This window comes from Ursus maritimus, unplaced genomic scaffold (genome assembly GCF_017311325.1).
Source record: "Ursus maritimus isolate PB19 unplaced genomic scaffold, ASM1731132v1 scaffold_16, whole genome shotgun sequence".
NCBI classification, from domain to species: Eukaryota; Metazoa; Chordata; class Mammalia; order Carnivora; family Ursidae; genus Ursus; species Ursus maritimus.
Window position 1 is genome coordinate 7394420 of NW_024424008.1, and position 21591 is coordinate 7416010.

The window sequence follows — 21591 nt, forward strand, 5'->3', positions numbered from 1 at the left end:
GGGGTGCGCCTGAGTGGCTCAGTGGGTTAAGCGTCTGCATTTGGCTCAGGTCATGATCCCAGGGTCCTGAGGTGGAGTCCTGTGTTGTCGGGCTTCCTGCTCAGCGGGGAGCCTGCTTCTCTTGCGGCTCCCTCTGCCCCCCTCCCCCCACAATGCTCGCGCGCGCGTGCTCTCTCTCTCTCCTGAATAAATAAACAAAATCTTAAAAAGAAAGAAAGAAAGAGGGGCGCCTGGGTGGCTCTGTCATTAAACGTCTGCCTCCGGCTCAGGGCGTTCTGGGATCGAGCCCCCCATCAGGCTCCTCCGCTGGGAGCCTGCTTCTTCCTCTCCCACTTCCTCTCCTTGTGTTCCCTCTCTCGCTGGCTGTCTCTATCTCTGTCAAATAAACAAATAAAATCTAGGAAGGAAGGAAGGAAGGAAGGAAGGAAGGAAGGAAGGAAGGAAGGAAGGAAGGAAGAAAAAGAAAGAAAGAAAGGAAGGAAGAAAGAAGAGAGAGAGAGAAAGAGAGAAAAAAAGAAAGAGAGAAAGAGAGCAAGCAAGAAAGATCACTCAGGATCCTGTGGGGAAGGTGACTTTAAGGGGAAGAAATTGGAGGAAGGGGGGACCTGACCCCCACACGCAGAGCCAAGGGAAGTGAATTCCAGAAAGGTTTTTGGAAGGATCCTTGGCCAGGGCTTTGTGGGGATGTGGAGATGGTGAGAGAGAGGAAGCAGTCTCTGTTGTCAACTCAGGTCCTTCAGTGACAGCCCAAAGGAACAGATGTTTAACAGATGGGAGTGGGGGGCGAGGGGCAGTCAGGAAGAGACAAGGGGGCGTCACTTGTGCTGGTGACCCTCAGCACTCTAAGCACTTGTCTAGTTGCCAGCTTCAACATGGGGTACTTCAATTACATTAAATTCATTTATTTGTTTTTTGGTGGTGGGGGGAAAGCATGGAGGAGCAAAGGGAGAGGGAGAGAATCTTAAGGAGGCTCCATGAGATCATGTCCTGAGCTGAAATCAAGAGTCAGATGCTTAACTGACTGGGCCACCCAGGCGCCCCCGTGGGATAGTTTCGTATTGTCCCTCAGGTCCAGGGATCTCTGCACTTGTTTTCTGAGGGGTAGGTAGGAATCTGGTACGTTAGCCTAGAGATTGCTGAGGAGACCAGTGTTATGATGGGGTGGAGGAAGGAAACGGCTTTCGGAGAACAGGGAAGGAAAAAGTCTGAGGAAGCAAGAGTTATAAACCACCGGTCTTTCCAGATCTGTATTATTTAAGCAAATAGCACCCCGTGTGCTACCTCCCCTGACCCCAGTGCTGATCGGGAGAACTCAGCAGAGCTGGGTCACCGCCTTCCCCAGGGCTAACAGGGATCTAAGCCGGCGTGGGAACCCAGGTGATCCGGGGCATGATGGACACGGCATGAGGGCACTGTGGGTCCCTGGCCCTTTTCAGGGGAGCAGGGCATGGACCTGAACTATTTAATTACTTCTCTTAAGTAAAGTGGAGAGAAGATGTGGGCACAAAGGCATCCCCTCCAGCTGAGGAAGACTCTCCCAGGGCCGAGCCACTAACCCCAGACTCTCTCTCAGCCCGCCAAGCCTGGGATGAGGGAGCCCCCTTCACCAACCTTCTCTACTTCAGCTTCAGGGAGCCTCAGGACCCCAGCACCGAAGGAACAGGGTCTCACCCCATCCTTCACTGTGGAGATGGGGAGACTGACACAGGGGGGCAAGGGGGACCCTGCATGAGGCTCTCTCCCCTTGGGCTTTGGCCCCCCCCAACCACAGCTCTGTCTACAGAGACAGAAAGCCATGGCCTGGACACTGATACCACTTCTGCTGCTGTTGGCCTGGACGGCCTCCATGGGCAGTGCCCGGGCCAGGACAGACCTGCTCAACGTCTGCATGGACGCCAAGCACCACAAGGCAAAACCAGGCCCTGAGGACAAGCTGCACGACCAGGTGAGGAAGGAGTGTGGCTCAGGTTGGGGAGGGGGCTTGCTCCAATGCGGAAGAAGTCAGGGGGGTGGGGGAAGCGTCGACTGGTCAGACGCCCCCACATCCTGGGTTATTGCTGTCAGGGAAGATGACAGTGGCCTCCTGGGAGAATACCATGTCAGCAAGGATGCGAAATAGTCATTTGTTGAGCACTTACCAGGGGTCATGTTTACCGCCCATGATTTCATATTCCCACTGGTCCCTTGATGTAGGAGATAATGTTCTCCCCCACATGACACAAATGAGGAAACTGAGGCCCAGAGAAGCACAAGGACACACAGAGGACTTGGACATAAGCAGCCCTTGTGGTGGTGTAGGGATAGGACTCAGGTGGGCACTCGCAGTGGTTTGGAGGGTGAGAGATCGTCGGGGAGGATGGTTCTTCCTACCTTCACTGTGTGCCAGTCCATGGAGTGTCAAGGTTAGAGGAGACGGTCTCTTCTGGCTGGGATACGGGGCAACAGGTGCTGTGCATTCACTCATTCTGTAAAAATGGATGCCAGTCGGTTGTAACTCTAGTGACACTCCACGTCTCCTTTTTATGATAAACACTCTTTAGACTCTTTTTCTATCCTGGAAAAAAATGCAAAGCCAATAGAACCTATTTGCACATTTAACTTAAAAAATATCAGCATGATTCTCTATCTGTACTACAAAGGAGAAGCACAAAGAAAGTAACTTATAATAAAATAAAGTATATTTCAGTATGTCGATTCCCTGGCATGACTCCATTAGACATCACTACCAAGTAGCATGTTTGCTTCTGTTCACCAAATCACGATGAATGGGCCAGCTACAGATGCAGATCGATGCAGGTGTCTTCTGTTGGCAACTTAAATGCTATAACATACTCTCAGCTGTGTTGCCATTGATGACATAATCTTCTAAAACAGTGAATAACTCCAGCAAAACAACACACATAGCGTGGCCTTCCTTTCCACAGTATTTGCTGTTCTGAAAAAGCCAGTCTATATTAAAAATTTGCTAAGATATGGTGTGTCTATATGTAAGATGGAGTTCAGTTTAGATTTAGGAAATCATAGAGAGGTCTTTTGTTTATTTTTTTCAGCAAATATTTTTTCTGGGCCTGCCACATTTCTGGCACCGGCCTCACTGCTGGGGACACAGACCTTAATAGCTGCTGAGAAGAAAGTTATTCAACATACGTTATTAGATGGGTCATTCCCTCCTTCTTTTGCTCAAAATGTCACCTTCTGGTCAGGTTTTTCACAACTACCTTACTTAAAATTTCAACAATTATCCCATATTCCACTTTCCCATTCCCTGCTGCACTCTTCTCCATATAATTGATTGGATCCTGACACCATATTTTTTTCTCTTTTAGTTTCTTACTGTCTGCCCCCACTGATCAGGATATAAGTTCCATGAACACATGTTTCTGTCTGCTTTGTTCCCTATCGTATTCTCAGCATCTAGAACAGGGACCGGAATAGAAATAGGTACTCAGTAATGATTTTTTAATGAATACATCAAAGAACTTTCTATAAAGTGTGAAGGGCTGCATCAGTGATGGCTATTGTCCCCCCAACACGGGATTTCTCTCCGGCTCCCACAACCCCTGATCAGCCCTGTTGTGACTGAGTCTCCCCCAAGATGGGAGTTCCTGGAGGTCAAGTGAACTTTCCTAAGACAACCCACCTGAGGCAGGAGAGCAAGAACAAAATGGGGAGAGGCTGGAGGTGGCAGAAGGCTGTGTATGTGGCGTGGCAGTTAGTCGGGTGTCTTCCCCACGCAGTGCACTCCCTGGAAGGAGAAGGCCTGCTGCTCAGCCAGCACCAGCCAGGAGCTGCACAAGGACATCTCCCTCCTGTACAACTTCACCTGGGACCACTGCGGCAAGATGGAGCCCGCCTGCAGGCGCCACTTCATCCAGGACAACTGTCTCTACGAGTGCTCACCCAACCTGGGGCCCTGGATCCGGGAGGTACGGGACCCGCCCTCACCCCGCCCCAGCGGCCTGCCAGGCAGCTCCGTCAAGGCTGTGGCCACCCACATCCCCACGCCCCGCTGAGAGGAGCCCTCCGTCCTCCCCTCCCACCCAGGTGAACCAGAGCTGGCGCCGGGAACGTTTCCTGCACGTGCCCCTGTGCAAAGAGGACTGTCAGCGATGGTGGGAGGACTGTCGCACCTCCTACACCTGCAAAGCCAACTGGCACAGGGGCTGGGACTGGACCTCAGGTGAGGGCCTGGTGGGGGGCGGAGGTGGGGTTTGAGGATTTGGGGGTGGCCAGAAACCAGCTTCGGGCCCAGGCGCTGAATGTCTGCGTCCACCCTCTCTCCCCCTGCAGGAATTAACAAGTGTCCAGCCAAGACCACCTGCCGCACGTTTGAGGCCTACTTTCCCACACCTGCAGCCCTGTGTGAGGGCCTCTGGAGTCACTCCTACCAGGCCAGCAACTACAGCCGAGGGAGCGGCCGCTGCATCCAGATGTGGTTCGACCCGGCCCAGGGCAACCCCAACGAGGAGGTGGCGAGGTTCTATGCCCTGGCCATGAGTGCTGGGGCCGTGCCCCAAGGGGCTGAGCCTCTCCTGCTCAGCCTGGCCCTGATGCTGCTGCTCTGGCTGCTCAGCTGAGTCTAGCCCTACCCAGACATCCTCTCTGCATGCCCCCAGTTTGGATGACCGAGCTGGGCATCGAGGGAGCCCTAGGCGTGCCTCCATCCATTATGCATCCCGTTCCTGCTCCATGGTGGGGCCTGGGGTTTCTCTGGCAGTCGGTTCAAATAAAAAGACCGACACATCCATGTCCAATGAATTACTTTGGTTTGAGTGGGGAGATGACAGAGTCCACAGCTTCTGGATTCCTTCAGATCAGAGAAGTGAGACCTGGGTTTGAATCCCAGCTTTGCTACTGACTATGCCAAAGTGAAACAGTTGCCTGTCTATTCTAAAGCTTAGTTTCCTCCTCAATAAAATGGGGATAATGGTCCTTCTTTCCCTCTGGGTTGGTAAATACAAAGGAGCTGTTGCCCAGAAAGCATGTAAGCCCAGTGCCTGTACTTTAACAGTCCTCAGGGATTCTGCTGCTCTTGCAACCGCAAATGAGAGCCAGGTCCAGGGCTTTGTTACTTATATTGGTCGCCTTTCTCCTGGGCCCTGTCTGCCTGGTCCGTGCTCAGCTCTGCCATGGGGAAGCTGGGGATGGGAGTCCAGGGAAGGCTCTGGATTCCCAGTGGGGGTGAAAAAAGTTCGCACACGATATGGATTGAAGGGACAGAGTTGAGCCTTGGATCCTCAGAGGAGGAAGAGAGAAGACTGGGGGGCGGGGGGCAGCCTGGGAGGTTCCCGGAAGAGGAAATGCCCAAGAGCCTTGAATTGGTTTAGCTGAGTCCTAGAGGCTTGGATGGAAAAATGTTGGACACTCTTAGGGGCTTCCCAGGGGCAGGAGCCTCGCCTCTACTCTGGCACCTTTGTCCCTTCCAGGGATTGCTAGGTATGCCTATCCTGTCTTTGCACAGGCCCCAGGAACTGGGCCTTAGTTGATCTCTGGGTCTCCCTCTTGCCCTTTTCCCCTGGGTAAGTCTTGGTCTCTACATTCCCTTCACAGTTATCCCCAGAGAGCCACAGGTCCCTGTCTGAGAACACCAGGTGTGAAGGGTGGTCAAGCTAGGACTAGAACCCAGGTGTGAAGACTCCTAGTCCAGGCCTCTCCCCTCCCCACCGCACCAAGGTGCTCCCTTCAGGGCACTCACCTTCCCTCATACCTAGAGCTGAGTGACAGGGAAGTCACTCAGGGCAGTTTGTGGAGGATGACTTATGGGCTTCCTGGAGGAGTCTGGAGACACTGGGATGTATGGGGGTGTCTGTTAGCTACTATATTTATCTAGTCTGGAAGGCCCCCACAGAGCCCATTCCGTGTCCCAGGCTTTGTTCCAGCTGGGTTAAGCCAATGCATATTTGAAATGGAGGAAGGAGCTTGTCGGGACTGACCCAGACACAGGTTCAACTGAGCAAAGTGAAAGTTCTCTCCCAGGTTAAAGGGGATCTGCCGACAGCGGGCCAGGAGTTGGCAGCAGCGGGAGCCAGGCTGGAAGCCTGCGCCTTTAAGGAGCCAAGGGGCGGAGGGGCGGGGCAGGAAGCGGACTCCCGGGAGACGCTGCCACCGGCTAGGTCTTTTTTGGGGGAAGGGGCGGGCTAGACCCTCTGTGGGCCCCGCCCCCTTTCCGGCGACCGGGTACCCCTCCCGCCCTGCGCGGGAGGGGAGGGCGCCCGGGGGAGTCTGAGCGTACCGGCTCTGGGGACCTCCCGGGTCGGCGTCCCTCCCACAAAGGCTCAAGTTTGTGGTCTTGGAGCGAGTAGCTGGGGCGGGGGCGGGTGCTAATAATACCCGTTCGTTCTGGCGCCGCGCTTTACAGTTTACACAGCTGTCACCTTCGTTACTCCTTAATTAATAATAAAAATAGCCGCTGTTCTGGAGGCTTACTGGATGCCAGGCCCTGTGCCGAGAGATTTACAAGCACAGTCCCATTGAGTCGGCCCTCATAACATTGCCCCCACTTTGCAGAGCGGGAAGGCGAGGCGCGGAGGGGTGCCGTGACTTGCCCGAGGTCACTCGGCGGGTCAGCGGCTCCGGGATCGAGACGGGGGGCCGGGGAAGGCGGGGCGCGGGTGCTACCCCCGGCTCCGCCGAGAGCCGCGGGGGCGGAGCGGCGGGCGGGGCGGAAGGCGAGGGGGGGTGCAGCGGCAGAGGATGGCCATCTTAAGTGGCCGCTGAGAGTCAAGGGCCGCTTCCCCCGGGAAGGGGGCATCGGAGCGGCCCAGGAGGTGGGGGTCTGCGCGCGGCGGCTGCGGCTCTGGGGAAAAGTCGGGAGCCCAGGGGTTTGAGGGAACTTTCTTCTAGAAGGGCAGTGGTGGGGGAGGGGGGGCGCCTGATCTCGGGCTGCTGAACCCCTCAAGGCCCGGGCCTGCGGGTATGGGGGATGGTGCCAGGGAACTTGGCCGGGAGGGGGGAAGGGCTCTGCCCCGGCTGCGAGGGGTTGCCAGGGACGGTGCGTGGAGATTCGAGGACACTGGACCTTGTCTGAGGGTTTGTGGGAGATCAGGTTTCTATGGAGGGGATTTCCCCCCTCGGGATTTGTTGGGGGCTGGACCCAGTGGAGTTTGGGGGTTCAGGTCTAAGAGGGCCTGGATTTCACGGGAGTTGAGAGTCCGGGCCGCTCGGATAATGAGGACAGGGAAGAGGTTCATCTTGGATCCCTCGCGGGTTTTGAGAACTCGACCCGACCCTTTGAGGCTGCAAGGGAGGTGAATGGAAAAGATTTGGGGTGGAATTAGACGTTTATGGGAACTGGGGATCATATTGTTGCGATTGTTGGGAGGGGGCTAACTCTCCGGAGAGGGAGCCGGGATCCCAAAATGTCCAGGAGAAGGGTGGGGGAACTTGACCTTCGTTGGTGGGGGGGCGCGGTGGATCTCCTAGGGGTGGTGATGGCGGGGCAGGATCATTGTGGGTTTGGGGGGGTCCCGCGTCCTGCGGGAACGCGGGGGCCATCATCCCCACCGGGAAGAGGGTGGGGGTAGGGACGGTCGGGCCGTGGGCCGAGCGGAGGGGGAGGGGGCCGGCTGCCCGGCTCTGCGCTGCGCTCCTGCCCCTCCCCCGCCGCCTCTGAACAAACTTTTCTTTCTCTTCAAGTTGAGGCCGGCGCTGCAGGCGGCAGCTGCGGCGGCGGTGCGGCGAACGAGGCGGCCTGCGCGGCGGAGCGCGGAGCCCCCGACCCCCGGCTCCGTCCGGTCCGTGGATCCTCAGGCCCCGGGCCCGGCCCCAGCCTCGGCCCCGAGCGTCCCGGGGCGGATGGCGCGGGGCGGTGGGCGCGGGCGGCGCTGAGCCCTGCGCGGGCTATGGCCTCGGCCGGCGGGGCGCCGGGCCCGGGGGGTGCGGGGCCCGGGGGCGCGCTGGGCAGCCCGGCCCCCGCCTGGTACCACCGCGACCTGAGCCGCGCTGCCGCCGAGGAGCTGCTGGCCCGGGCAGGCCGCGATGGCAGCTTCCTGGTCCGAGACAGCGAGAGCGTGGCGGGAGCCTTCGCGCTCTGTGTCCTGTGAGTGGGGCTGGGGCTCCCGGCGGGCGGGGGCGCGGCCCCGGGTTCCCGGCGTGTGTGCGGAGGGCCTGGGACAGTGGGACGCCAGCGCCCCCAACAGTGGGGGTTTCGGCTTTAAGCCGGGGCTAAGGAAGGATGCAGGGGGCACTTCCTTCCTACTGTGTGTCTGGGGACACTTTCTGGGGCGTGGAGGGCAGAGTGTGTGGGGTCCTGCTAGCCAGGGTGGCTGTAATGGGGGAAAATGCAGGGAGTCTCTGGCAGAGCCCCTCAGGCACCCTTCAGGCAGAAGGGGCAGGAGGAGTGAGGCTGTGTGGATGTGCGTTCCAGGGTTGTGTGTTTATACAGGGATTGGATTTCTGAGCAGTAGGCACAGAGGGAGTTGGGGCCAGAGAGACCAATGGGTGTGTGCGGATGCCCAGCAGCCCTTTAGGGGTCCTTTCTATGCCCCCAGGACTGAGGTTGGGACTTCTGTGGCTGTAGATGTCTGGGGCTGGGGGGCAGAGTGGTGTTGAGAAGGAGGGGGGAGGCAAGGCTATATGCGGCCAAGTCATTATTTCATAAATCAGTGAGCATGCATATGTGTGCTGGTCCTGGGTATCTGGCTGCCCTAGCCCTGAGACTTGGCAGCTCTCTGAGTGGGTCTGGTTCTGTGCCTGTATCCATCAGCTGTGTGTGGCAGTGGTTCTGGGTGAATTTGGTGGGTTTGGTATCATCTCCCTGAGCTGTCTCCTGTGCCCCATGGTCTGATACTAGGTGGACTCCTGTGGGCACTGTTAGGGTCTGATTATATTCCTGCTTAGCCCTGTGAACCCTCCCAAACCCCTATCTTTCCGTCCCTTATGCTTCTGTTCTCTTCACTTCTTTGGGGGTGCACTGGCCTAGGCCAGTAGTTCTCATTTGGGGTTACTTTACCTCTCAGGGACATTTGGCAATGTTTGGAGACGTTTTTGGTTGTCACAACGGGGATAGTGCTACTGGCATCTAGTGGGTAAAAGCCAGTAGTGATGCCGCTAAACATTCTGCAATGTATAGGACAGTCCCTCACGACAAAGAACTGCGCAGTCCAAAATGTTAGTGGTGTTGGGATTGAGAACCCCTGACCTGGGCAGTGGACCTGAAGAGGAAGGGGTCTCCTAAATCTCAGCTTATGCCAGACTTGGACTAGGAGAGACTAGCAAGGGACTACTTCGGCAGATGAATATCCCAGAGTCCTGCCTCCCAGCCCCCTCTGGGGCATACCCCCTAATTAGGGAGGCGAGGGAGGCAGGTGCTCGGTCAGTTGTTGAGTGGGAGGGGGACAGCTGGGCCTGTGTCTGGGGGAGGAACATTATTGTCCCAGGAGGGGAGAGTCCTGGCTCCACTGCCAGGGGAGGAGATGGGTGGAGTGAGGGTCTGTGTCAGGGGCTTCAGCTTTGCCAGCTCACTCTGGCTACTCCTTGCATCTCAAGAGCACAGGGATTGGCGGGGGAGTGTCAGAAATGGGATAGAGGCCTGAGAGTAGGTGATCAGAAACATACTTGCTTACCTGTATACATACCCACATGTCCATGGGTGACATTTCAGGACATAGCCCTGCTCTCACAGGCACAGGCAATCTGACAACCGGCCAGGATACAGGCCCTGGCCTCTGCCCTGGCTTTAAGTCCCAGCTCGGCCTTTTACTTACTCTGCGACCGTAGTCAAATTGCTTTTCCTCTTTGAGCCTATTTCCTCTTCTGGAGAATGGGGAGGATACTAATATCTGTATCCAAATGTGAGGATTAAATGAAGTCACATCTGTAGGGTGTCCCACAGACACGGCGCATGAATGGGATGCTATTATTGTTGTAAATACGGTCCACAGGGTGGTACCCACACACACACCTGCACACGGTGTTGCCCCGTCAGCAGCCACGAGAGCACCCGAAGGGGACTTACTTGAGGGGATGGACTGTGGCCAAGGAGTAGGGTCCCCTCAAATGGGCATTTGGTCCTCTCTGGTGCCCCCAGGGGCCCGGGTGGCTCCCTCGAGCAAGCCTACCTGAAGTATGGCTGCGGAGGGAGACTTCCATCCACGCCTAGTGTGGCCCGCGCCGCCCAGGCCTGGCTCAGCTGTCACCTGCTCAGCTGTTGCTGCCGTCTGTCAGCACCGCTCTTGCTCCTCCTCAGCTTGGGGCTCTTAGAGGCCTGGGTCTCCCATAGGGGGCTCCCTTGGGCCGTCCCAATTTCCTGGTGTCTGGGGAAGCAGGGAGAAGGCCTGGATACCCGCATACTTCCTGGCAAAACGGCCCTGACACACGCAGCTCCTGCAGAGCCAGACAGCGACAGAAACACAGACGGCGGCGCACACGTGTGTTAGCACATCTCCTGTGTGTGCAAACAGAGGTTCCCCAGGCTTCTGAGGACTCTTACTCTGGCGGGGGGCCAGAGCTGGTACCACAGCCCAGAGGGGCTGTTTAGACAGCTGTGGAGGCCGCAAAAGAGCTGCCTGTTGCTTCCCGGGCCCTTGGTGGGTGTGGAGCCTATGTAGGTCTGGGTGGAGGGGTGGCCTGTGGGGGCGGCGGGGGCTGGTCATTCCTGCTCGTGTTGGCAACACTAGCAGGATAGAAGTGGACTGGCCTCATCATTAACCCTGTGCAGCCTGAGCAAAAGGTTTTAGGAGAACCAAGCTGAGGGAGCCGAGGGCTGAGCCCCATAGCGGGAGGAAGGCGTGCCTTGGGGCTTAGACCCCAGCCGGGGGGCGACAGATTCTGACCCTTGCTTTGTCATCAGGTATCAGAAGCACGTGCATACATATCGAATTCTACCCGATGGCGAAGACTTCCTGGCTGTGCAGGTGGGAGCCTGGGTCCTGAGCCCTGACCTTGACTCCATCCTGGGCTTGGGATCAGCTGGCTGACCCTTCTCCCCTCCCTGCTGGTTCTCAGACCTCGCAGGGCGTGCCCGTGCGCCGTTTCCAGACCCTGGGCGAGCTCATTGGCCTGTATGCGCAGCCCAATCAGGGCCTTGTGTGCGCCCTGCTGCTGCCTGTGGAGCGGGAGCGGGAGCCAGAGCCACCCGACGACCGTGATGTCTCAGGTGCTGCCCGCCTTGCCGCGTGCGGGTGCCTTCCCTGCCCCTTCCCCAGACACTGCCTGCTTCTTGCCTCCCATCTTCTCAACCTGCCCCCCCCCGAAACCCCCTGCTCCTAACCGTGATGCCAGGGCCCTTTACCCCATTTCCATGGAAGTATCTGATAGCCACAGCACCCCCATACTTAACTGAGAAAGGGAGGCCCACTGACTCCTGTCCACAGATGGCGAGGACGAGAAGCCGCCACTGCCCCCGCGTTCTGGCTCCACCAGCGTTTCTGCGCCCGTGGGGCCCGGCAGCCCCCCAGCAGCCCCTGAGACTCCCACAACTCCAGCTGCTGAGAGGTAAGACCACAACCCCCTACACGGAGCAGGAATTCCCTTTCTCCTGTGAGCACTGTGTCCTCATCAAAGGGGGAGAGAGCTTCTAAGCCCCCACTCCACCCCCAGGGACCTTCAGCCCATGTCAGCCCCAGAGGCAGACGCCCTGATCCTGGTGCTCTGATCACTACCAGTACCGTCTCCTCCAGGGATGGGGGGGGAGTGCTGGGACAGGGTCCGCAGGTCCTTCACTGACTTCTTAACCCTCCCTGAAGTGCCCCCAATGGGCTGAGCACCGTCTCGCACGAGTACCTGAAGGGTAGCTACGGACTGGACCTGGAGGCTGTGCGAGGCGGAGCCAGCAGCCTGCCGCACCTTACCCGCACCCTTGCCACCTCATGCCGCCGGCTGCACAGGTACCTGGGCCGCCCAGCCCCGTGTGTGCAGCCCCTCCTCCGACCTGTCCCCACCTGCCCCCTTGTTGCCCAAATGTCCTAACCTCTGAGCTCTGGCCCTGAACAGGGATCCAGCTGTTGTTTCCTGACTTTTCCTCACCTGAACCCCTGTATCCTCATGGTGGAGGCTGAAGCCACCCCCTCAGCCCCCCTTCCCTGTACTTGGGTTGGGGTGGGGGAGTTCTGACCAGTTGTCTCCCCTAGTGAGGTGGACAAGGTCCTGTCGGGCCTGGAGATCCTGTCCAAGGTGTTTGACCAGCAGAGCTCTCCCATGGTGACCCGCCTTTTGCAGCAGCAGGTGGGATTACGAGGAGGCCTGTGGAGAAGGGGCTCACGTGTAAGGCTGGCTGGGGGACCCCCTGCTTGCAGGCCTTACGTACAAGCCTCGTTCTTTTTCTGTGCAGAATCCACCGCAGACAGGGGAGCAAGAACTAGAGAGCCTGGTGCTGAAGCTGTCGGTGTTAAAGGACTTCCTGTCAGGCATCCAGAAGAAGGTAGCCTGACTCCCGACCTCTGACCTGCCCTACCAGTCCCTGACTGCACTGGCCTGACTGATCTCAACCCTGAGTGTGCAGTTTAGCACTGACCCCAGCATCGCCATGTCCCTCCTGGCCCCAGCTCTCCGCATGTCCCCTGACCTTGCCTGCCCTTCCCCACTCCAGGCCCTGAAGGCCCTGCAGGACATGAGCTCCACAGCGCCGCCGGCTCCGCTGCAGCCGTCCATACGGAAGGCCAAGACCATCCCGGTGCAGGCCTTTGAGGTACATGGCGGGGTCGGGTGGGGCCTCCTGGGGCAAAGGGCCATTGGAGGTGAAGGGGGTGTCTCCTGCCAGAGGTCTCTTCAGCAGCCCCCCACCTCCTGACCTGCAGGTGAAGCTGGATGTGACCCTGGGCGACCTGACCAAGATCGGGAAGTCGCAGAAGTTCACGCTGAGCGTGGATGTGGAGGGCGGGCGGCTGGTGCTGCTGCGGAGACAGCGGGACTCGCAGGAGGACTGGACGACCTTCACGCATGACCGCAGTGAGCCAGGGCCTGACCTGGGGTGGTGGGCAGGGCGGCCTCCAGGCCTCGGTGGGTGGGCCAGGGTGACCGTCCTCCATTCCCTAGTCCGTCAGCTCATTAAGTCCCAGCGTGTCCAGAACAAGCTGGGCGTCGTGTTCGAGAAGGAGAAGGACCGGACCCAGCGCAAGGACTTCATCTTCGTCAGTGCCCGGGTGAGCAGCGCGCTGGGCTAGGCCCGGGGGCTGCGGGGGTCCCTGCGGGATGGAAGAGAGGAGACATGTGATGTAGGTGGGTCGTCCCTGACGGGTGGGTCTGACAGGGCAGAGAGGATACGTACGGAGATGGGTGGCCCGAGGGTGCAGTCAAAGGTCCATTCAGTGAACACTTCTTGAGCGCCTGTGATATGCTGGAGCGGTGGCCCAGACAGGCGTGACCCTCCCCTCGCGGGCACTCCCCTAACTGGCTGCTGTCCCCCCAGAAGCGGGAGGCCTTCTGCCAGCTACTGCAGCTCATGAAGAACAAGCACTCCAAGCAAGACGAGCCCGACATGATCTCCGTCTTCATAGGCACCTGGAACATGGGTCAGGCCCAGGCTGGGGCTGGGGGGGCAGACAGGACCAGCCCCAGGTCAGAGGCCTGACTGCCCCCCATCCGCTTCACCTCCAGGAAGCGTGCCACCTCCGAAGAACGTGACCTCTTGGTTCACATCGAAGGGCCTGGGGAAAACCCTGGATGAGGTCACAGTGACCATACCCCATGACATCTATGTCTTCGGGACCCAGGAGAACTCGGTGGGCGACCGCGAGTGGCTGGACCTGCTACGCGGGGGCCTCAAGGAGCTCACAGACCTGGATTACCGCCCGGTGAGGGAGGGTCATCTTGTCCAGTCCCCCCCTCCTCGGACACCACCCTGAACTAGCCTGCCTGGCCTTATGGGGGACCCTGGAGAGCACAGCTGGACTGGCTTTCCCTCTGGTCCCTGAGCATATCGTTTAGGAGCTCTGACAAGTCCTTCGTGCTGTGGGAACACGCTGTTTCTCCGGCCCCTCAGGAGAAAGGGGTAGCAGACCTTGCTATCCTGTGACCAACAGCACGGGCTACAGTGTAGTCGGGGGGCAGGGGGGATGTCGAGAGTACCCCAGCCCAGGGCAGGGGTGACCCCGAGCCCTCTACCCAGATCGCCATGCAGTCGCTGTGGAACATCAAGGTAGCTGTGCTGGTCAAGCCAGAGCACGAGAACCGAATCAGCCACGTCAGTACGTCCAGCGTGAAGACTGGCATCGCCAACACCCTGGGTGAGCCGGGTGGGCAGGGTCTCTCTGTCCACACCTCCTGCTTCCTCTCCAGCCCCACAGTCTCCCCTTTTTGGGTGGTCTCAGCTTTCTCATATAGAACTTTGAACCCTGTAAAGCAGGGTTCAAATGTCTTCTAGCACCACCAGGAAGGCAGGGCCAGCATAACTGTCTCCATTTCATAGAGGATAAACCTCAAAAAAACCAAAAAACATCCAGGCCCAGGGTTGCTAGTGACCTGTCCAACGTCACACAGCTAGTATGTGGTGGAGCTGTCATAGCGCCCAGGCCTCTTGGTTTGTGGCCCAGTGTTCCCTCCACAGAGATTCTGTTCGGAATCTGCGGGTCCTTTCAGCTTCAGCCCCGGGATCCCCTGTGATCTCCAGGGGCTTTGCTCACACAGGCAGAGAGACTCAGGCCATCCAGATGGACTGCGCGTGCCCTGTGCGGCCCCCGGGAAGGGGGGGGATGTGTTCAGAGGCCTGCCTGCCTCAGCCTGGGGGCGCTGGGAGTGGGAAGGTCTTCCCACCACTGCTTCAGGGGCAGAGGGGAAGTTGGGCGGCCTCCAGGGGTGACGCAGGCCTCCCTCTTGCTGGCGCTGACAGGAAACAAGGGGGCTGTGGGAGTCTCCTTCATGTTCAACGGCACTTCGTTTGGCTTCGTGAACTGCCACCTCACCTCGGGAAATGAGAAAACTGCCCGGTGAGGGGCGCCTTTCCAAGTCCTTACCCTCCTTCCTTACTCACCTGAGACCTGTCCCCTCTCCCCTATCCCAGTGCATGACCCTCCTACATCCCCGTCCCCAGAGACCGCCTTCTCCCTTGTCCCAGCTCAAGACTCCTCTACCTCGATTTCGCTCCCAGCTCTTTCCTCTGTCCCCGGGGAGCCTGATCCGCACCCCATCCCTGACCCCAGAGACTTCTTACCTTGCCGCCAGTCCCTGGCCCTGACCCTGGGGACCCCCCTCCGTAGGCGGAACCAGAACTACCTGGACATCCTGCGGCTGCTCTCACTGGGCGACCGGCAGCTCAGTGCCTTTGATATCTCTCTGCGTTTCACTCACCTCTTCTGGTTTGGGGACCTCAACTACCGCCTGGACATGGATATCCAGGTGCGAACAGGGCTGCTGGGGGGCTGGGAGGGAAGCTGGCTCAGGCTCTGGCTCCGAGGGAGTCGCCAGCCACTGTGTCTTCACCGCAGGAGATCCTGAACTACATCAGCAGGAAGGAGTTCGAGCCCCTGCTCAGGGTGGACCAGCTTAACTTGGAACGCGAGAAGCACAAGGTCTTCCTCCGATTCAGTGAGTGTGGGCCCGGCAGGTCTGCGAGGGCTAGCGCCCTTATGGTATCTCTGGGTGTTCAGGGCCCTGACCCTTGCTTGTTCCCTGCCTTCCCTAGGTGAGGAGGAGATCTCCTTCCCGCCCACCTACCGCTACGAGCGGGGCTCCCGGGACACGTATGCCTGGCACAAGCAGAAGCCAACTGGGGTGAGCGAAGGGAACGGGCAGGGGGACCTTGGGAGACGCCTCTGGGCTGCAGTGAATCAAGAGCGTGTGTCTGGTCAAGGTCTGGCCAGTTGCTACTCCAGCTTCGGTGGCCCCTCTAAGGCCTTAGGGGTGGGTGATCCTGGGTGTTGTGAGGACCCAAGAGGGGAGGTGGGTGCTGAGGCCTGGGGTGGTGGGAGTGCGGAGCTTCATCAGCTCTACTGTGGGGCTCACCTGAGCAACCCCAGCCTTTGGCTCTGAACGTGCCGCCATCCCCTGCCCCAGGTCCGGACCAATGTGCCTTCATGGTGTGACCGGATTCTCTGGAAGTCCTACCCTGAGACCCACATCATCTGCAATTCCTACGGTCAGAGTCTCCTGGACAGGGTGATGGGCAGTCCTGGGTGGTCACAGTCCCGATTCTGCCCTAGCTTTGGGAAGTGGGAGCAGAGAGTAAAGAGTTGGCCCTGAGCTCCCATTCCTATCCCAGGTTGCACTGATGACATCGTCACCAGTGACCACTCCCCCGTGTTTGGGACATTTGAGGTTGGAGTGACCTCTCAGTTCATCTCCAAGAAAGGTGACTGTTCTGGATGTGCTTGTGGGTGGGTGGGCACGGGGTGGCCGGGGGATGTGCATAGGTTTGACTGTATCTGTGTGTGTGCATGTTTGGGTGTGTACGTGTATGTGCAAGACGGTTTCTGAATATGTACTGTGTGAGGGTGTATGTGTGCCCGGGGCCCCGTGGAGGGTACGTGCCCGTGAGTGTGCGTATATCTGTGAATGGAAACACACACAGATACCTGTATTTGCCTGGAGCCACGTGTGTACCCTGAGTGTGCCTAGTAGTGTGGGAGACTGTTGGCAGGCAGTCCCTGCAGGTGTTCTGGTCCCCCAACCCCATTCTTAGATGGTCTCTCATCCTTGGGTTGTCTGTTTGCCTGGTCCAGGGTCTGGGCTTTGGGGTCTCCCCACGGGTTGCTTGGGATTGGGGAGGTCCCTCCTGGCCATCCCTCCTCCTCTGCCAGGGCCCCTGATTTCTTGTCCCAGGGCTCAGTGTCCGTCATGTTCCCCCTGCCCCCCTCTCCGCCCTCCTGACTGCCTTCCTCCCTTTGCCCCTCAGGGCTCTCAAAGACTTCGGACCAGGCCTACATTGAGTTTGAGAGCATCGAGGCCATTGTGAAGACGGCCAGCCGCACCAAGTTCTTTATTGAGTTCTACTCCACCTGCCTGGAGGGTCAGAGGCGGGCCGAGGCTGGGTGTGGCCAAGAGGGATGGGGAGCCCAGGTGCCCAGAGCAGTCAGCCCCTTGGATAGGGGGAAGGGAAGCCAGCAGGTGGTGCTCAGTTGGCTATCCCCCACCCTCTCCCCAGAGTACAAAAAGAGCTTTGAGAATGATGCCCAGAGCAGTGACAACATCAACTTTCTCAAGGTGCAGTGGTCTTCACGCCAGCTGCCCACGGTGAGGCTTTTGGCAGGGCCTGGGCCTGTAGGTGAGGGCACAAGGAGAGGGGTGGTGGAGAGCATCTGGTTCGTTCTCGTGCGAGTGTGTGTGTGTGTGTGTGTGTGTGTGTGTGGTGGGGCCGGGCATGAGTAAGGGTGAGGGCATTCGCTTTATTTGGGGGGTGTGGGACCAATTTGCAGGTTCATTTATCCATTCATAAATACTTTTCGAGCCTTTGCTAAATCTCAGGCCCTGTGTTGGCCACTGAGAATGCAGGACATGAATGACAGTGCTGTGAAGTGTTGTGAGAGGCCCGTGTGGGGCCGTGTCTCCTACATTAAGGATTTGGGATCTTTCCTTAATAGTGGAGTGGGAGTGAGCATGGGCCAGTCTGAGGGTAGCGGTGAGTGGTGTCAGGGGCAGGAGGGAGAGGTTGAGGCTCTGTTCCTCACTGGGCCTCTCTGCTCCCCAGCTCAAGCCAATTCTGGCTGATATCGAGTACCTGCAGGACCAGCATCTCCTGCTCACGGTCAAGTCCATGGATGGCTACGAGTCCTATGGTGAGGGGCAGGGGAGGGGTGCCGAAGGGCACAGAAAGCCAAGCAGAGCTCTAGAAAGTTTGGCAATCTGCCGGTCTGCCCCATCTTCCCTTCAGGGGAGTGCGTGGTGGCGCTCAAGTCCATGATTGGCAGCACAGCCCAGCAGTTCCTGACCTTCCTGTCCCACCGCGGCGAGGAGACAGGCAACATCCGTGGTTCCATGAAGGTGCGGGTGCCCACAGAGCGCCTGGGCACCCGTGAGCGGCTCTACGGTGGGGGCTCCACTGGGAGGGATATGGGGCATAAGATGGGGTGGTGTGGGCAGGTCTAGGAGGGGTGGACCGGGGCAGGGGAGGGCTTGTTAGTATCCCTGGAATATTTGGAAGTTATGCAGCCACGGCTGGAAGTGGGCCTGCGTTGAGGAGTAGCTGGAAAAGGCCTGGTAGGCCCAGTGGGTATCTAGGGTCCAGGGCCGCAGTCCCCTCTGAGTCTTCTTTCTCTTCCTCCCCCAGAGTGGATCAGCATTGATAAGGATGAGGCAGGAGCAAAGAGCAAAGCCCCTTCTGTGTCTCGAGGCAGCCAGGATCCCAGGTGAGCTGGGACTGTGCTGGGTGTCTCATGAAGGGGTGCCGGGGGGCTCTGGGTCAGCCTCTACCTCATCTCACCTCTGTACACCTTGGCAGGTCAGGGAACCGTAAGCCAGCCCCCACAGAGGCCTCCTGCCCACTGTCCAAGTTATTTGAAGAACCAGAGAAACCACCACCAACTGGGAGGCCCCCAGCCCCACCTCGAGCTGCCCCCCGGGAGGAGCCCTTGACCTCCAGGTGAGAGAAGGAACCTGTTATCTCCCCACTTCATCTATTGCTATGCTTGGCTCTCAGGGCCAGCCTGGGGACTGTTTGCTGCTTGAGTGATCTGATGCCCCATGGCTGGGGTTGCTGGGGCTCTAGACCTGTGGCCCCTCTGGCCCGCCAGGCCTCCCTGAGGTGTGGCTTTCTGAGTGCATGGGAGCACAGTCATTCTTTCCTCCCGATTCTGCCTTAAAAAATAGAATCAGAAGTTGTTTTCTGCAACAGTTCACTCCATGTAAACAGACTTAGCTTGAGCTTTCTATTTGGCCCCAGCATGGGATCTCCTTGGGTGCACTCTATGGAACGCAGTCCTGCAAGATGCCCGTTGGAAACGGGTTTGTGGTCAGATGAGTCTGGGAAATGGTTCTGGCTAGATTCTTTTCTTAGACAGTCCCAGTGCACATTAGTATTCGCAAAAGCTCTGAGCATGTGGACAGGAAGGAAACCCTTTTTCAACTCTGTTGAATATAGTTTCCCAAACTTAATGGGCCAGGAAACTTCTTTTCCACACAGTAACTATTAATACCCTAGGGAACTAGTGCTTTGTGGATCATACTCGGGGAAAGTGAGGCTTACTTTCTAATTATATCCAAGTGTTGCTTGAACTTAAATAAAAGCTCCTAGCTGCGGTTTGGTGCTTTTTCACTCACCTTCACCTGTTATCAGTCACCTTGGTTTTATCTTCAGGCTTGAGTAAAACTAACCTGAATCCCTGGGTGAGACTCCTCAGTAGATTGGCCTCAGGTGCCCCCAGAGGCTTTCAAGATCTGGCTGGTCATTCGCATTAACGTCTTTATTGCCCTGCCTCTGGCACCTGTTTTCCCTGATTTACGCTCAGGTTTCACAAAGTCATGAAAGAAAGATCTGAGAATCTTAGCAAGTCAGGCAAGGAAGTTCAGGGATTATCTGTTCAACTATCATGTCTCCTGGATTTTAGAGGTGAAGACATCAAGGGCCAGCGAGGGAAAGGGATGAGCTCAAGGTCACATGCAGTTCTAGGACCGGGGACCCACAGTCCTGACTCCCAGCCCAGTTCTCCTTCCACTGCACCCGTTGCCTTCACTTTGGTGTCTGGGTCCTGACTTCATTATCCTGCTCCCAAACCCAGGTTGAAGGCAGAGGGGGCTCCAGAGCCGGAAGGGGTGGCAGCCCCCCCACCCAAGAACAGCTTCAATAACCCTGCCTACTACGTCCTTGAAGGGGTCCCCCACCAGCTGCTGCCCCCGGAGCCACCCTCGCCTGCCAGGGCCCCTGTCCCACCGGCCACCAAGAACAAAGTGGCCATCACAGTGCCTGCTCCACAGCTGGGGCGCCACCGGCCCCCCCGTGTGGGAGAGGGGAGCTCATCAGACGAGGACTCTGGGGGCACACTGCCCCCTCCAGACTTTCCGCCCCCACCACTGCCAGACTCGGCCATCTTCCTGCCCCCCAGCCTGGATCCTCTGCCAGGGCCAGTGGTCCGGGGCCGCGGCGGGGGTGAGGCCCGTGGCGCACCGCCTCCCAAGGCCCATCCACGACCCCCACTGCCCCCAGGCCCCTCACCTACCAGCACTTTCCTGGGGGAGGTAGCCAGTGGGGACGATCGCTCCTGCTCCGTGCTGCAGATGGCCAAGACGCTGAGTGAGGTGGACTATGCTCCCGCTGGGCCTGGCCGCTCAGTGCTTCTGCCAGGCCCCCTGGAGCTGCAGCCGCCCCGGGGACTGCCCTCGGACTACGGCCGGCCTCTCAGCTTCCCTCCACCTCGCATCCGAGAGAGCATCCAGGAGGACCTGGCAGAGGAGGTGTGTGGACCGGGGGTGGCTGTGTGTACCAAGCTGTGTGCTTGCCCATGGACGGTGGTACCCTTTTACCTCACCACTCAGCACTCCGTGGTGTCCCTTCCGCCCTGAGCTGGGCACTGGGGAGTTGGGGGGACACATGAATCAGCCCCAGTTCTTGGCTCTTCCCCTAAAGCATGGAGTAGAATGTGGCTGTCTGCGGGTGCTTCTCTGTGTGGGTACCCTCAGTGCTCCCCCTGACACGCCCTATTCCCTCAGGCTCCGTGCCCGCAGGGCGGGCGGGCCAGCGGGCTGGGCGAGGCGGGCATGGGCGCCTGGCTGCGGGCCATCGGCTTGGAGCGCTATGAGGAGGGCCTGGTGCACAATGGCTGGGACGACCTGGAGTTTCTCAGGTGGGGGCGGGGCTGGAGGCGGATGGGGTGGGGCTGGCCCCGGGGGCGGAGCTACGGGCCCTCTAGAGCCCTTCGCCCATCTCGCAGCCTCTCTTACCCCTACAGCGACATCACCGAGGAGGACCTGGAGGAGGCTGGGGTGCAGGACCCGGCTCACAAGCGCCTCCTTTTGGACACCCTGCAGCTCAGCAAGTGATAGCGGTGGCACTGCGAAGCTGCGAACTCGGCACCCCTACCCCTCCACTAAGGCCCAGCCAGAGCCCGGAGGTTGAAAAGTTATGAGGGGTGGGGCAGTACCTCTCTGCCTATTTATTGGGGATCTGCGTTCCCCACTGCCCAATCATTTGGAATGCCCTAATAAGGACATCCTGCCCCTCACCTGCCCCAGGGCTCCGGGGTCAGTTGCCGTGATTACCAAGGACTTCGGTGATTCTGGTGCTGACCTCCCTTTCTGGACCCCTACTCCTAGCCCCAGGGGTGCTCGTAGGGTCCATTGGGGTACGCTGGGGCCCCCACTTTCACCGCTGTTTCTGCTGCCCTCCGCCTGGCCTGAACCACAGGGGGAGGGGCTCAGCTAGGACCTCTCCCAACCCCCACTCTGGGGGTGTCCGTCCGGAAATGAAGGAATAGCCCAAGGACCGGGCTGGGGTTTATTTAAGCTTTTCTGTGTGGGTTTAGGGAGGGCGGGCACTTTAATATTATTGGGGCTGGTTGGGGGTGGGGAGAAGGGTCTGGGCCATAAAGTGCTAGTTTGCTTAGTTCTGACTGTCTCCTGATCTATACCACCTTGGGTTGCGAATGAGCGGCTGCAGTGGGTTCCATGCTGGTTGCAAGCGGGTCAGGCTCTTGCAGGCAGCCTATCCCCATCCTGGGTACTCAGAAGGGTTGCCAGCGTGATGTCTTCAATAAATTAAGTTTTATTTGGATTGAGCAAAACTCACCTCAA

General features: G+C 58.5%; 2 protein-coding genes and 1 long non-coding RNA gene across 3 annotated transcripts in view; 2 read left to right on the forward strand and 1 right to left on the reverse strand.

The window, feature by feature from the left end:
* LOC103678020 (folate receptor beta) overlaps positions 1 to 4747 on the forward strand; it is a 5015-nt gene extending 268 nt beyond the window's left edge. Inside the window, exons 2-5 of the mRNA XM_008707305.2 lie at positions 1784 to 1945; positions 3738 to 3926; positions 4045 to 4180; positions 4291 to 4747. Coding sequence (XP_008705527.2) covers positions 1796 to 1945; positions 3738 to 3926; positions 4045 to 4180; positions 4291 to 4577 — 762 coding nt within the window. The 5' untranslated portion in view covers positions 1784 to 1795 and the 3' untranslated portion in view covers positions 4578 to 4747. The remainder of the gene's footprint in view (positions 1 to 1783; positions 1946 to 3737; positions 3927 to 4044; positions 4181 to 4290) is intronic.
* The window catches only part of LOC121102872, a 43422-nt gene extending 37399 nt beyond the window's left edge, over positions 1 to 6023 (reverse strand). The window contains exons 1-2 of the long non-coding RNA XR_005834976.1: positions 5696 to 6023; positions 2371 to 2554 (exon numbers count right to left, since the gene is read on the reverse strand). This is a non-coding gene — a long non-coding RNA (uncharacterized LOC121102872). The remainder of the gene's footprint in view (positions 1 to 2370; positions 2555 to 5695) is intronic.
* Positions 6024 to 7841: 1818 nt separating this feature from the next.
* On the forward strand, positions 7842 to 21571 carry INPPL1 (inositol polyphosphate phosphatase like 1). The gene is made up of 28 exons (XM_040630808.1): positions 7842 to 8038; positions 10790 to 10853; positions 10945 to 11095; positions 11313 to 11433; positions 11685 to 11825; positions 12069 to 12162; positions 12269 to 12358; positions 12527 to 12625; positions 12735 to 12885; positions 12973 to 13079; positions 13346 to 13448; positions 13534 to 13730; positions 14045 to 14162; positions 14765 to 14861; positions 15132 to 15270; positions 15360 to 15459; positions 15557 to 15645; positions 15928 to 16009; positions 16133 to 16222; positions 16766 to 16879; positions 17015 to 17103; positions 17558 to 17645; positions 17741 to 17896; positions 18137 to 18215; positions 18308 to 18448; positions 19584 to 20256; positions 20512 to 20645; positions 20751 to 21571. The coding sequence occupies exons 1-28, from the start codon at positions 7842 to 7844 to the stop codon at positions 20839 to 20841; spliced, it is 3795 nt and encodes a 1264-aa protein (XP_040486742.1). The 3' UTR covers positions 20842 to 21571.
* The last annotated feature ends 20 nt before the right edge of the window (positions 21572 to 21591 follow it).